The sequence below is a fragment of the Simochromis diagramma genome, unplaced genomic scaffold, assembly GCF_900408965.1.
Source record: "Simochromis diagramma unplaced genomic scaffold, fSimDia1.1 OVJJ01000603.1, whole genome shotgun sequence".
Classification (NCBI taxonomy): domain Eukaryota; kingdom Metazoa; phylum Chordata; class Actinopteri; order Cichliformes; family Cichlidae; genus Simochromis; species Simochromis diagramma.
In genome coordinates, this window is record NW_024387414.1 from 4,043,841 (window position 1) to 4,060,188 (window position 16,348).

The 16,348-nt window shown below is 39.0% G+C and overlaps 1 protein-coding gene across 1 annotated transcript in view; it reads right to left on the reverse strand.

Moving 5' to 3' along the window:
- The window catches only part of mmp15b (matrix metallopeptidase 15b), a 32,573-nt gene extending 20,271 nt beyond the window's left edge, over positions 1-12,302 (reverse strand). The window contains exons 1-4 of the mRNA XM_040012141.1: positions 11,337-12,302; positions 1,891-2,039; positions 1,452-1,574; positions 817-1,124 (exon numbers count right to left, since the gene is read on the reverse strand). Of these exons, the coding sequence (XP_039868075.1) occupies positions 817-1,124; positions 1,452-1,574; positions 1,891-2,039; positions 11,337-11,453 (697 nt within the window). The 5' untranslated portion in view covers positions 11,454-12,302. The remainder of the gene's footprint in view (positions 1-816; positions 1,125-1,451; positions 1,575-1,890; positions 2,040-11,336) is intronic.
- Positions 12,303-16,348: the final 4,046 nt, after the last annotated feature.

Here is a 16,348-nt window from a genome sequence, read left to right on the forward strand (position 1 = left end):
GTCTTTTCAGGTATGAGGAAGTTAGAATTCAACTTTTTTTTGTATAGGATTTTAAATAAAAGACAATATACCCCTTCCAAGTAAGCATACTAGTACTGGCTCAAATTTAACAGTGAGGCAAATTATGAGTTTTTGACTCAGTGTAAGAATATTGTCCAGATGGGTTTACCAATGTGGCTACATGACTAAAAACATTTATGATCCAAGTTAAATTATGAACAGTTTTGATTTTTTTTAAGACCTTTTAATAGTAAATGCGTTTTTAAGACATTTTGAGAATTTATTTTAGAATTTTAAGGATTTTTGTTTTTAGGGGAGAGTCATGGCTATGGCTCTAGTCAGGACAAAGATGTTAACATTATCACTTGGGGTATATTTCAAATTTATAGGGGGTTCATTAGGATAAAGACTGAGAGATGTCACAGGGAGTCCACTTTTAAAGGTAAGTGGAGCAGCTGAGCCTGACAAATGAGAGATGATGTAAGTGGCTGAGCCTTGCCAACTCCAGTTAGCTGTGGGGGAAATCCACGGGGACAGCTGTTATATAGATCCATTACAACCGGCACAACATGACACGACCAGTGATGAAAACTGCTCATCAGCTGGGCCTCCACAAAAACGCCTCAATCATCCACTTCTACAAAGAATTTAACCAAATAACACACTGTTGATATCCAAACCCTTAAGACAAAAGCCACAAAACAACAATCTGTCTCTTGGCAATAAAACGTTCTCCTATATTATCAGCCAAGATGATTTTTAAAGTCTAAAAAATAATAAAATCCATAATGTAACAGATTGACAGAAATCTTTTACCTTGTACATTATGGTTCCCTATGGTCCATGGTTCATCAGAGTCAAAATGCGTGTCTCCACCCATTCCAGGTCCAGGGAAGTAGGCATGAGCCAGAAAGCCCCCCTCCCCATCAAAAGGAGAGCTGTCTCCATGAAAACCTGAAGCGAAGAAGATCATGATGTCGGGCTCCTTACGGCGTCCATATTTGATGTCCTGGTAGGGGATTTCGTCAAAGCTCAGTGGGGTGACCCTCTCCCAGACTTTAAAGGCCCGCCTGATGGCCTCAAACGAGTTATACTCTCCAATTTTTGGAGTGTAGTTCTGAATACTATGGGGAAAAAGAGAGAAATAGAAAAAGGAGAATGGCCAATATAAGTTTCAAGTAAAATGTATTAAGCATTAATGTTTTTCATTTATATGCTGTTAGAAATTGTCAGTGTCTGGAAAGTTTGAAGAAGATAAGAGCAAAGATCTTCAGACGAGGCAAGTTTGAGTTCTAGCACACTGCGGCAAATGTATACTTAATACAAAAAACATAAAAAAGCAACATATAAAAGCCGACTTTACTCAAGCCAGAAAAAAAAAAGACAGAGATTACATTTACTTCCTCTCTGTACTGTACATTTGTGGCAGATCGGCTCATCTTTGTTGTTACCTGTAAGTGAGGTGCTTTTTGTTCCATTTATGTCCAGTGAGGGCATAACGTTTCCGCCGAACGTTGGTTTTGATCTGGCCTCCAAACTTGTCAGGCACACCGCAGCGGGGTCTCTTCATAGCACTGTAGGAGATGAAAGAAGTGGTGTGTGTGTGTGTTTATGTTGAGAGGATGAAGCAACCAAGAGAAGAGATGAAGGGGAGCATTACATTAAACCTTCTTGTCCTGCTATATTTTCGTGAGCAGTTTTTCTCAAGCAGCTGTCTATTCTTTCACACTACAGAGGATTTTTTTTTACCAGCATTCTGGGACAAATCAATGAATAAAGGATTAAAATGGATTGTTTAGTTAAAATTTAGGACTCGTGTGTACTGCCAGTTTATTTGGGCCTCATTAATGGATATACTGTACTAAAACACTACAGTTAAGTCATGCTGACCTTAGAGTTTGAGCGTCGATCTGTCCAGTGACCTCCAAATCGTAGAATCGCTGCATGTCGCTGATAGCGTCGGACAGGATCTGAGCTGATCGCATGGTCGACATCTGTCTGCTAGCCTGGGGCAGGTAACCGTACATCCTCAGCCATGCCTATAATCAACATTACAAAAACTATATCATCTGGAGCATGTTTATTTGAATTTAAGCTCATTAGAAAGAACTAAATATTATCAAAAGACCAAATATAAAAATAGCATACTTTTCATTTTAACAGCTTAGTCTACACAGACGAGCCTGTGGAACAAGAGACTTTTAAGAAGAACACAGCAACAGCTGTTTTATAAGCATATTAGCAGTTAAAGCACTGAAGAGCTCAAAACCATAACGTTTGTCTTCTACTTGGCTTCTGTAACATGTTGACATGACAGAGACTTGCCTTGATCTTTGTGGGAAAGCTGCTCATATTTATTATTTCTGCAAGTGTACAATCCTGGTTTCCCACCAAGCCTGAGCTGACCCACCATATCTTTGGTTAAGTGTGTTAATATATTTTCTTAGCTTACTTTTCCTGTTTCTGTGCATAAAAATGTCTCAAAGGCATTTGTTATACCTCGTACTGTTTTACCTGTTCACATGATAACTGTCCACTTATGTCACCTATTCAAAGTAGGTTAAACACATTCATCACTGTATGTAAACAGGGTTAAATGTGACTGAGTGTGCTTGTGTAGGCCATGCTGGAAGTTGGTAATACACTCCCCTGTGTGTCTGTTTCCCTCTTCTCTCCGCCTGATCTAATAACTTTTACTGTGTAAACCCTGCCTGTTAAAAAAGTAAATTGCTCTTTCAAAACATATTCTGCTGTGAGTTGTGCTGTATTTAATGCTTGGTATACAAACTGAAGAAAACTTAGTGGGGCCTTCAGCATGTGATGTATTAGTGGAGCATGAGCCCAGTAGTGTGGAGGGTGGGGGTTAATGACAGACTTGAGGGAGAAAACATGATACTTGTCTCAATCATAGATGACGCAAAGACTATTCCACCTGTTATGTAGAAACCCAATATCACACGCGTTTGTGCACACACACTCACACATACAAACATGCACACACACGCACACACACTCACACATGCAAACATGCACACACACGCACACACAGAAAAAACCCTCCATATTGGGGTAGTCTGTGATACTGACACTCATACACATAGTCACATTCCCAGTGGTAGTTCAGGGATTTGTTACCGTGTGTGTGTGTGTGTGTGTGCATGTTTGGTAACGCATGTGCTATAGCTACGTCTCTGTTCTCAGCTCTCAAGATCACACCCATCTTTCACAATGCAAAATGCTACCTGATAAAGGCCTTTATTTACTTGACCACTCCTACAGAGGCATAAACTGACTCGTCCTTTTCAATGTCTTTTTCTTTTTGTCTCACACTCATCTTATAACCATGATAGGCTTGTTACCCCTCCCCCTGCAGCTTGAGCTGGATAAGGGGAAGAAAACCGAATGATGGATTAGTGGATGGATGGTAATAAACAAGCCATAAGGGCAAATGCGACTACTTCACAGTGGACAAAACAAGAAATACTTTGCCTGCTTGTGTTCTTCTATGATTAGATGCGATGAACTACCATAAAGGGAACATAACGCCTGACTGATTATTCACTCCAGGTTCTCATGGCATTTCATGAGCTCAATTAAGGTAGTGAATGACTCCTGTCACCCTTTAACTTATGGTGTTTGTTGGATCAGCACCTTCTATCTATTTACCTGAAGCCAACAGGTTTGTTTCGTTAAAAAAACTACATGTATTAGGTGCTTCACCAACGTTATACAGCTGCAGATCATTTAGAAAACTCATCTTCCAAAAAAAGATTATCTTTTAGTAAAACACAGTTAGTTTCCCCAAAACCTCACAAGCGCCAGTATTTCTGTGCTTGGTCTGGGTCTTTCAAATGAAACGGTTCCCAGTGAAAACACAAGTAACACAAAGGTAAAGTACAGTGAGGCAAACAGATCATTATACAGCACCTGAGAGCTTTGTATTTACACTGCGGTCTATTCAATCACCAGCTGAAGTTCAAGCATGAAAAACCAAAGCATTTCAGCTCTAAGCCAGTGAAGCACTTTGGCCCAGGAGCTTCTTCATTCACCACCTTACAGGTTTTAACCAAAGGTTATGTGATCTAATACTTGCCATTTACACACTAATAACATTGTTGTTTGTTTGCATTGGTAAGAAAACCTCAGAACAAAAGCTTTTCTGGCAGTAGAGTCATTTGTTAGCACTGTGATTAAGTGTGCATATGTGTGCGTTCGTGTTTTGGAGCAGGAAGAAGTGTAGAGAGGTCAACTGGATGTGACCCTGACCCACCTCTGACTTAAGATAAGGAAGTTGCAAACACACACGTACAAACTAACTTACATTTCCTGAAAGACTTATCTAAGGACTCTCTCTCTCTCTTACAAAGTCAAGGCAAAGAAAACAGGTGTTGTTGTTGAAAAGGCGCTCTTTTCCTTTCAAATAACTTTAGCATGTATGTTTTTACTATTTAACAAAGACAGACACCCCTCTTATACTTTCTACAGCTGCAGTTACTCAAAGATCTGAGAAAAATGTTGCCATTAGAGAATGCACACCAGGCTGCACATGTTTCACTTCTCAATTTTTAAATGTTAAATGTCAAAAACACATCACCCAAATGACAGAGAATCTGTAAAAAGAATTACTTTTCACTTCATCTCAGCAAATGCTCTTCACATTTCCTACTGCCCATCAACGCAAACCAAGCAGTTAGCAACACTGTAATAGAGCAACCAATGGACAATTGACCAGAGCAGACACAGAGGAAGGAGCAGTGGAGAGAAATATCAATTTCTATAAAAGCACGCACACACACACACACACACACACACACACACACACACACACACACACACACACACACACAGAGTGGGTGAGCCGAGAAAGACCCTGAGTTTATTTGCCTCTATCCAGAAGACTGAATCACAGGTAACATCACATACAGTGCTGTGAAAAAGTATTTGCTGCTTTCCTGATTTCTTCGTTTTTTGCTTGTGACATTTAACTACGATAAATATGCAAAAAATTAAGAAACCAGGAGGGGGCAGATATTTTTTTCACAGCACTGTATATCACAGAACAGTTTACCATATCTATGCTGCCTAAGCCCAGCCAGATTTAACTGAGGCTGCCCACTGAGTGCACAATGCACTGATAGAAACTCTGCAATGCAAAGAAAAGTCTGCCTTCTAAAGAATCTTTTGTCATGTCAGCCACTTGCTTTTCTCCTCTGTGATCAGCATCTCCACATGGTTGCTGTAATAATACCTGATAAAAACAGTAATTGCCTTCATGCCTTTATGTTCAGTGTTTTTGTGGAAGGCATCTGCTGTTGTCTCTACATGTGTTTTCTCTGTCCCATTGCTTTTAAATCTATGTATATTTACAACAGGCTGTTGTCAGGTACAAGGGCAGAGTTTCAGTGCTATTAGGAAGACGTATGGGGGCTTATGAACCCTCACCTCCATCGTCTAAAGTAGTAAAGTACTTCTGTCTGGCTGCTCACTTTCCCTCGTCAGCTGAGCTGAATACAAAACAACGTAAAGAATAGGAGAGGCCTCGTGTGTGTATGTGTGTGTGTGCACGTTGGGCCTCGTCTATTAAATGGTCTTTCAAAGAGTCCTTGAGCTTACCTGCCAAAACCAGACCCAGCAATATACAGGGAGTTGTAAAACCTGGCAGTGTGTGTGTGTGTGTGGAAGTGAGAGAGCATTTGTGTGTGTCCACCACAATGTCAGCCAAGATACTAACAGCTTTTATTCCGAGGCTTGGTCTGCTGCCATCTTTTACCTTCTGACGTCCTACCAAGAGGATGGATAAGTAAATGAGAAGTGAGAGAGAAAGTGAGACCGACAGAGGAGGAGGAAACAGAAGAGATTTGTATTTGTTTAATTTGGAGGGATCAGAAATGCAAGAAAGTCATGCAGGCTTTCCTTTGTCATCTGTCGATTTATTTTAACAAGTCAATTTTACCAAATGATGTTGAGATGCACTTAACACTGGTTGCTTAGTTTATTCAGACACTTCTCCAAACCCTGTTACAGCAGTGCAGTCTATCAGTGGGGCTTCATTTAACACATAATGGAAATAAGTTATGTGATTTAAAAAGAAAAATGATGTAAATCTAACCATAACATTAGTCTTATCACAGCTGCCTCTAATGACCTTAAACAAACTACCGTTGGCTCAATGCTCAATAACTAGCTAGTTAATATGAACTAATTCATTCTCACCTATGCTTTAATAATTAAGAATTTCTTGTCTTGTTATCAGCGTTCTTCCATCCAGATCAAAAATACAAACTGAAATTCTCAATCAAAAATCAAGGTATGAACCACACTCTGATTTTACATCCAGACATGTAATTGTAATTTTTAAAATATTTCATGCTGCTAGAAGTGTTATGGGCTAGATTCAGCCCAAGACATATCTCACACCATAGCAAAGCTGAGGTCGGACAGAAGCTGTTGTGGCGTCGGTGTGGATTCAGCAGTCAACTCTTAAGACTTGCATTTCATTTAGACTTTTTTTGTGAGCTGATCTAAACACTTGTGGTTTGAAACATAAAAAACTGACAAGCTTGCGCTGCAGTTCAAAGGAGTGTCCAGTGCTGAGCAGCATGTTAGAAGCACTACCCGCTGTTCACATGACAAATAATAACAGCAATAAAAAGTTTAGAGTAATCCACAGTGGAGTCAATCATGCAATGATCTGATGTTTAGCATTTTTACCTCTAATGAAGCGTACAAACTATCTACAAGTTTGCACTGGTTTCTCTCACCATTGAAACACATGATAGGTAAACCCTGATTATTTTAGCCTACAGTAGTCCACAGTTGCGTCACTATTTTTGACACTTCTTGTGGAAAATAGAACAGAATTAACGGCTGTCGCTGTCGTTTATCATATTCAAATACTTGTAAACACAAAAACACATATACACAAGAGCACAATGTCTCTAATGCACGATAAGAAATATCATTCCCCTTCCATTACGTCCCCAACCGTCACTGTAGTATATATGTGTGAATATGATAGTCGATCACAAGGAAGTGGAGGGACAGTGTGCAGAACCTGAAGAGATGGAAGTTTGCAGATTGGATGGCTGCAAAGAGAATAGCAGTCTACTTGTGTGCTGCAATAAGTCACCTATTACCCCCTCCTCTTACCACTCTCACTGTTTCAGCTACAAATTGTTGCTGAACACATTTTGCATTCTCTCTGTAAACCAAGCTTTTCTTATCATGTCCATGTCTGCACTCCCTCATCCGCTCTCTCTCCCTCTTATTCAAAACTTTTCGCTCACAGTTCCCTCTCCTCAGACAAGAGTGTCCATTGTATTTCCTGACATGCCCTGGAGTCCCAGGCCCAGCATGCATTTGCACAGTGTGTGTGTGTGTGTGTGTGTGTGTCCCAGTTAGAGAACAGCTGTCACATTCAGCCATCACATGCCGCACAGCTGAGACAGAGCGCTACCTTCCCCGTCAACTCCCTCCATCTTTGTCCCTCCTTCCCTCTTTCATAAACAAATCTATCCAATTCCCCTCTGTGTTTCCCTTCTGCTAGTCAAAATATCTCAGATTCTTGTCACACACACTAATAATCCCTCTCTTTTTCCTCTTTTCTTTTAACCTCCCACTTCATCCTTTTTGTCCAGACAGAGTAGGAGTTGGGGCCACATTCTAAAAACACAGCCTGAAGAGAGGATCAGACTTCCAGAAAGAGTACTTCAATATGTGTATAGATTTCAAAACAGGTATTTAATTTAATTTTAACGCAATACAACACAGATTGGCTTCTTTAAAACAAACCAAAAATATATATTATTTAATTTTGTATGTTGATTACGTTGCACAATATACACTCATTTCTTCTTTCTTCTGTTATAACTACTGAAATTCAAGCATATTTTGCACTCACACATTGAAAATACCAAAACATAAATCTATAGTGAGCGATGGCGAATGCTCTTAGACTTCATTTATTCAGTGTGTCTATCAGAGCCTTCACTAAAGCAAGTTCTTGCCTCCCATTAAATTGTGTGAAAAATTAGCTGAGTCATCAACAAACAACAGCTCTTCTTCTAAGGTTGTCAAATAACATACTGTAATCTGACAGTCTCCACTCTGCAAGATTTACTGAACAATTTCTGATTTTCAGACTAAGCGATCAGTTTTTGTGTTGCTGCGAAACACTAAGATTATCCTAGCTGGTCAAGTGGAAAGATGGATGCTACAGGTGCCTATTATAATTTACTTTAAGGCAGCATTTGTATATTTGCAAAATGAATCATAGCGCTTATGGCATAGCACAAGAATTGTCACCATGTTTTCTGCATACTGACTTTACTTGGGCGGGCAAAGCCAAGTAAAGGCTGGGATATTTTTTTTAGTCGTTTGAGAGAACTGCATGATCACATAAGTAATGGATAATCTCCAAGTTCTTGACAGCAGACCCACCAGGTCACATTTGTGGTGATCATCAGTGACATTTCTTTGCCTATCAAGAGCGACTCTGTTAGAGAAACTCCAGTTTCACTGTTGTGGGCAGCAGCAGGTGACAATATTCTTTGTTCTGCTCTGAAGCTCAGTTGGGCTCACAGACTGTACATAAAAGATGGATCTAGTCACCATCACTTACTGGATAATAAATGTGCATAAATGTGAAACCTCAACCTAGCTTTATGAATCATCATCAGCTTAGATTTTGGAAACCAGAGGTCACAAGATCATGGAGGATCTGTCGTTGGACCCACGGAACATGGCATAATCTTTCTTTCTGGTGCTAACAGGCGCCAAAATGTACATATTAACTTCCTGTTGTTTTCACTATTATTCACAACTGCCAACTGAGATGATCGCCTCATTATGAAAATGTTTACTGAGGCCCTGTTGGCCACTACAAAGAATACAAGTTGCGTTTCAGACCAGAAACCTCCACCTTTCAAACATCTCCCTGTACAGGGACACTACAACCACGCTAACCTGCAGCAGATGGTAACTAGAGCCACTGCAGCAAGCTTACTGAGCAGAACAAGGATTGTCACCATCTGGCACAGATGAAGAGAAGCTCACTGATGAAGCAGCTAATTATTGCTCCATTATTTTGAAATCACAAAGTGTATATGTATATATAAATATAGTGTCATTCTTCAGTAAGTGCTGCACTCCACAAATAAACATGCAATTTCTGTTTACCATATTAGCTGTTATTACATCAAATGGCAGATTTCTCAATAATTTACTATTATTCATATAATTCTAATTGTCTACATATTACACTAAAACTTATCAACTTCAAAAGTGCAGGTATTTGAGTTATTTTATCATGCCCAAGAAAGCTGTATATATATGTATATATATTTTAATGGTTACCCTAGAAATGCTTGGAGGGTAACAGTACTTATCTCTGTCCTGATTTTCATACATATTAAGTTTTTCTGAGCCATGTTTTTTTTTTCTTTTTTAAAATATCCTAAGTTGGAAGCGGTCAAGCATTTCTCCAGATACTCAAACCGTATGTGCCTCAACAAATTAGAAAAGCACAGTTCCCAGGATGCACCGACCACCAACCTCTGCATGTATGGAGCACTCCTAAGGTTAAACTGACAACATGGGTTCAATTGTTATAAACACACATGCACATTTAGCAACAAGCGGCTAGGAATTTCTCATCAGTCCACACAATGTGGAAACTCTTTGTCTGCCTTTGTGCATAAGCACACACCTGCACAGACACACACATACATTCACCACAACTATGTTAACAGCTAATCAGGAAATGTTGTAAACTGACCGACAACCAGACAGCAACACCCCCACACCAAGGTCAGTGAGTTTGGTAATGCAAGCTCACCTCTAATGATTGGGAGGTCTCAGTGTCTGTCAGTCTGTCTCTTTCTCTTTCTCAATCTACACACAACAGAAACTCCAGCACTGGTCAACTTTTTGTCAACTCTTATCTGTTTTTGTCTCTCAAAACAAACAAGTGTGATGGATGAACTGCTGGACTGGTGAAGTAAGGGTACAAGAAGCACTGGTTCAAGTTCCAACTTGATACTCTGGCATTTACTGACACACCTAAGTACACATGGAATAAATGTGTACCACTGGTTTCACTGGTTACAAGGAAGCGAAACCTACAAAAAAAGAAATAGCCAGTGGATATTTGAGAAATGAGCTCGCTTCCAAAACAGTTTATGAAACTTTGGCTCTTCAGGTAATGATTAGTCACAAAGCATCTTTGCATGTGTGGACTTAAGATTAACCATTTACTTAAGTTAACTGGCAGCACTCCTACATTCAGGCATAGCGCTCATTAAAGGAGGACAACAAAAAACAGAAAAACTACGATATATACATTTACTAAAAGATGCATAATTTCTGAGCCATCAGCTGCCAATACTAGGACTTTCCCCCCCCACAAAATGTCTAAAAACATTATTTGTGAGAAAGTTTTAATTACAACATAGAACTATTATTGCCAAGTGTTGCTGTTGTTGCCAACCAGCCTTCGCACACAGATATATGCAGATATATGTGATGTGTGTTTAATGGCGGGAAAAGTTTTAAATGTGTACAGAAACATTTATGTGCTATCAAAAGTCTACAGTGTGTGTAATTAACCTGTAATTAACAGGTGACACACGCGCATGTAAGCAGGTGACTTTCCCAAACCTGATAACAGACATAATAGTGGCTTGTTGCACTCTTGACTCTCACATCTGCACCCAAGCAAACAGAAAAAAGAGCACAAAAGGAAACCATGCCTAAATCTGTGTTAACTCAGCGGGGAAACACTAAGATTAAATGAAAGAAATAAACGATATATTTTTGTTTGAAAGCGAAACAAAATCGTGTTCCAATATATCACTCCAGTATCAAATTATCGCCGGCTGTGCTAGAGTTTTCAAACTGTGAAAAATGCAGAAATACGAGTATTAAAAAGAGGTGAAAAGCAAAATTAAGTGTCTGATGCACATTTGCTGGGAAGGGACCGTCAAATGTTCCACTTAAGGTGTTCCCTCGAAATACTCATACAAAACCAACATCATCATGTAACAGGAGGTAAACGGATCGTGTGCTCTGCCTTGCTTTTGATAGGCATGGACATATTGCGCTTCCAAGAATAACTATCAAGTCAGTACGCCGTTTAACAGATGAGTAACATTTAGCACAACTATGGTTAATTTAATTAACGTGATATTATAGAAATATACACCCAAGTCAAACAGAATTCTTTATGGCAAAACAGTGGAGAATCCCTGCTTTGTGTTGACTGCTTAAAATAAAGCATTTCGATCATTTGCGATGCCTAAAGGCGCCCGAAGCCTCTCACATCTTCTGTGCCGTCTTACCTCTGTGTTAAACGCGCTCTCTTCCGCTGCACGCGCTCCTACAGCGCACAGCCAAAGCGCGAGGAGGGTGCGTCTCCAGAGCAACCAGAAGCAGCTGTCCCGCGAGCTAGTGGCCATGGTGCGGGCTCGAGGGGACCTCCTTCGTTGTAGTTCGATCCCAAGGGTTAAATAAGATCTCTCAGTCGTGTTTTACTCGCTGGTTTGTGCCGTAAAAAGAACCCAAACTTTAGTAAACTAGTCCCTACAGTCTGCAGCAATCTTCAAGAGCGCATCTGCGAACTGCCAAACAGCTCCATCCCTGATACAGTTACAATTTCTACATAAAAGTAAGCAAAATGTTCCCGTGAGTGCACACAGCTTCACTCGTTTTCTTTTTTACTCCGCTGGCAGCGAGTGTCACCTTCCTTCGCGGACTGAGCTCTTAACAGAAGCGGGAGTTGCCCACGAGAGCGCACGCCTCATTTAATTTAAATCAAAATCGCTCCTTAATTAGTAACCTCCAACGTCCACTTCAAAAAAAGAACCAGCAATGACCATTATCAGGAAACTGTGTTTACCACGGGAAAGCTTGGCATTAATTTTACTGCGATCATGTCCAGATCCGGTGAGCTAATAACCGCGTCTCGTGATAATAATGCCCAAAATAGTGCAGCTGAATTTAACCAGAGCAGCAAAGTTGCAAAGTCCAAAGTTCAGCACACTTGACCGATTCCTTCAGCAGCAGCTACAAGAAGTAAACAGTCGAATATGAATGTTTCAGATCGGGACCTGTCCTTTAAAAACACATATTAGACGGTTTCTTTGCCCTTTAAATATCCAGTTTTCCCTGTTCTCGGAGGAAATGTTCTCGGGAGCCCGGTACTTTGTTAGTTGCGTTCAGTCCTGTCCTGAAACAGGTCCCGTGTTGTCACCCTCCGGGACCGGGACGGACAATGGTCCTCGGATCCTGCTGTTACTGCACCTGGATCACGCTAACGGCGTTTTCCTGCAGTGCCTTTCAAAATAAACACATAGTCGGGCTTGATTGTGGGGAGGAGTCAAAGAGGATGCAAAACTTAAATTCTCCAGATTTTCTCATTTATTTTCATTATAATATTTCATCTCACCACCAAAAAGAATATTAAGAAGGAAAGTGATTAAATAATGTTTTGGCTTATCCAAAAGGAGCACAAATAGCACACATTAGTTAACATGAGAACTTGGGTCCATAAAAATACAGGATTCAGCTTTAGGCAGTGAAAGAGTGAGAAAGAGTGCTGCTGGGTAAGGAAATACTTTTTTTTAAGGTGCACTTATTTGATAAACTTGATAAACATTTGATATAGGCAGCAACGAAAGTGTAGCCTAACTCCACTATCTTCTATTAATGATAGCTATACACGATTTTTAAAAAACTATTTTGAAGGTAACGCACTTCCGTTATTAGCTTATCTGACCCAAAATTGACGCTCTTATTAGTCCGACTGATGTGGTTTTCCACCAAAACGAGATAATCGACTACATTACACACACACACACACACACACACACACTACTAATTATAAGATATGCGATGTATAAGGTGAGTATACTTCTATAAACTCAGTCATCAATTTGACATCATTGATATTGTAAGATCCCTTGAGTAACATTCCTTGAATATTGTTCCACAGATTTTCTGCTATTGTTATAAGTTAACAAAAGAACAAACTTTGTTTTGTTTAGAAACTAAGAAGGTGGCTGATAGGCAGTCAGCATGGATTAGGGTGAGATGAAAGCACCTGTCATCAGTCAGAGAGGTTGCTTAGACAGAGATGTCCCTATCAGTGGATCTAATCTAAGACAAGAGGAAACACCTCCCTGCCGAATGTCTCCAGTTTAACAATAAAACCCTTTAACTGCTTCCAAATCCAAACATAAGGGTTAATGGGGTCTTGATGTTTTAAGAATATGTCATGTATGCAGTGCTTGATATTGCAGGATAGTGCAGCAAAACAGTTCAGTGAACTTTTAGCTAGAGGTCTTTACATGGGAAGAGGTGATGTTTTCAATCAGTTTGCACAGTGTTTGTAAAGAATTATCTCTTCAGAACTTGAATGTCAGCACATACAATCAGCATATAGTACATTCAAAGTTGACTCTTCCAAACACTTTTTATTGTAAACTGTGTTGCATGTGTGTGTTGAGTATTTACAGTTGTGGTCATAAGTACATACACTCATCATGGGCGTTAGTGGTAATTAGGGGCTTTGCATGATTTCTTTGACCTTATACATCAGTTTATACACACATAAATTAAAAAGAAAAAGTAATGTAATCGACACACTGAGATAAACTATATAACTGTGACAACATTATTGTTGTTGTTGTTTGTGAATTTAAATTGGAGCAGTTCCACTCAGGAGAGTTTCATCATTCATAATCTAAAATAAAGCACAAGTACTTCAAATTTTTTAAATAAACACAGTGTTTGAAAAAACTTACTCTGTTAGACTTAAGCGCTTAATTGAAGTTTGGGGAAAGGTTAACTAGTGCTAAAGAATTTTCATCCAGCTTTGTGAAAAATTAAAAAAAAAACACAAGCGACAGCAAATCAGTAAACATGTTTTGACAAATAGGAATTTCACATCTTGGGAATATCCACATTAATATGGTTTGTAGTTCTCTTTTCTGATTTTACAAATAGAAATTTTGTGTTATCACAACTTTTTTTTTGTTTTTTTTTTTGTTTTGATCTTCCTCCAGGTGAGCAGCCATTAGATACTGCTTACATTACAGACTGAAGGTGAGCTATGTTCACATCAACTAACCAAACACACAAAAATCCATATTTTACGGGCAGCATTTGTATCTCAACAAGAAAAGGGAAATCATGCAAAACACAATAGCTCATATAAGCACTGCAATACATACTAATAGTGTATTGGATATGTATTATTTTGTGCTATGCTATTGTATAGATTACAGAAATTTATCAGAAACACTGGAATGCGTAATTCCGTTATTCTATTTACTGTAGTCCAGTAATAAAAACAGGTTATATATCATCATATACGTACCATACATGCACTTGTAAGACCTCAATGTACACAGTGTACATGTAAAATGTAAATGTCTAGAAACAGTCTGGTTTATTCAGTATGATCATGTTTATTCCACTTTAGTGTTTTTCATTGTTTCTATAATGTGAGGGCCACCTGCCAGAATGGACACCTGGATGATGAGCCAGTACAGCTGCCAACAGACTAACATGAAGTGCCACAAATACACAAACATATAGATGGCCTCTAAATCTACATTAGACTTGAGTTGGTGGCTTTAATTCTAGTTCATATGATAACAATACCAGGTTCATGCATCTCTCACCACAACCTCGTCTGTGGCCTGGCATCAGACTCAGGAACTTTGTTGTCACAGTGGAAAAGAAACACAATGGGAAAAAAAGTGGGATGTGTTCACTCATTTGTATGTTTATGAAAAAAGTTCATAATATTTAGTATAAAAAATATTTAAAAAAAAGAAAAACAACCAGCTGAAGTTGTTTTTAAGGTTGTTTTGATGCACTACTGCCATCTGTTGGTCATAGCGGTGACATACTGCAATTGGCCTGTGACGATAAATTGCCTTAAATTTCAGAATAAATTAGCATCTAAAAAGATAACTTAGTGCTGAATGTGTAAACAAATATAGATAGATAGATAGATAGATAGATCTCTAACAGCACATTTTTATTTAAAAAGTAATTTACATGAAATGGCAGCAAGTTCCTACAAATATTTCCAGGTTTTTTTATTTGCCTTTGTCCTGCTGTCACCTCAGCTGTGTTCTGCACTCTATTCATATAAAATCATTTTAACTGGGACTCGTCAACGTGCAAAGGTAAGCTTTGCTTTGGCTGTCTTTATGTTGGTGATCTAAGCTTTCTCTATTGATGCTAATATTACAGCTGTAATATTATCATTGTTTTCTTTTTACTCTGCATTTAAAAAATAATTGTTAATATGTTCAGATGTAAATGTTGTAGGTGTTAGTCTTCTTTTTTCCGCCATAGGTACTTTTTAAAACAACATACTTTTGTACATTGTTTGTGAAAAGTATGTTGTTAAACATTTTATTACACATACATATTATATTGTATATGTTATATTTTAACATAACATGATGTTATGTTATTTTTATTGTTGTAAGTAACCACTTGTTGATTCACAACAGGCTGTTTGTTCAAGTCTTTTCACTGTGACCGATAGAAATCAGTGTTAATCGGTATCCTGATTGGTATTAGGAAGTATTCCTGAGATAGAATGACAAAAAATATTTTACCCGTGGTCAAAGAAGTGTTTGATTACAGGGTGGTGGTCCAGGGCTGCTTGGACTTCTTCTTGGGCCTCCCTACTTCTGCTGGGATAGACGTGCAGTTCCTGGTGGTATGTATGGCCTCAGGTTTCCAGTACTCTTGAAGGCTGCTAATGTACCTGTGGGCCGATATGCCAATATTTCTTTTTCGTTGTCAATATTATTACACAGGCCCTGTGAGCGGTGACAGCAGACCATTTGTTAATTTCCATTGCTGACACTGTCCAATCAAATCTCTTAATGTAACGGGCCCCTCCCATACCTTCCCTATTTGTTTGTGCACCTTGTAGAACAACGTTTAGTATTGAAGTGGTTGATACAGATGGACAAAGAAAAGCTAAAATGTTGAAAGAGAAATAGAAAAAGAAAAAAGAAATAGTCAAAGAAAAATGTGCCAAGTAAGCCCTGCTGACACAAGAGGGTGCTGTTTCTAGTGCTACCAAGAAGTACTCTAGGAGGGAAAGCAGCCCCAGAAACAGTGAGGCGGGGCAAGGTATAATTAATATGGACATAACTAAGAAAGAAGGGAAATAAAATTAATAGCAGATGTGCAGTTTTCAAGTGTCACATGCTGCACTGCAGTGAAACTGAGATGTCCTAACCCAACAGGTGTACCAACATGATTAGAAAGAAATACTGTTTTAGTATCAATATACATATTATGTGTATGGATGTGATAT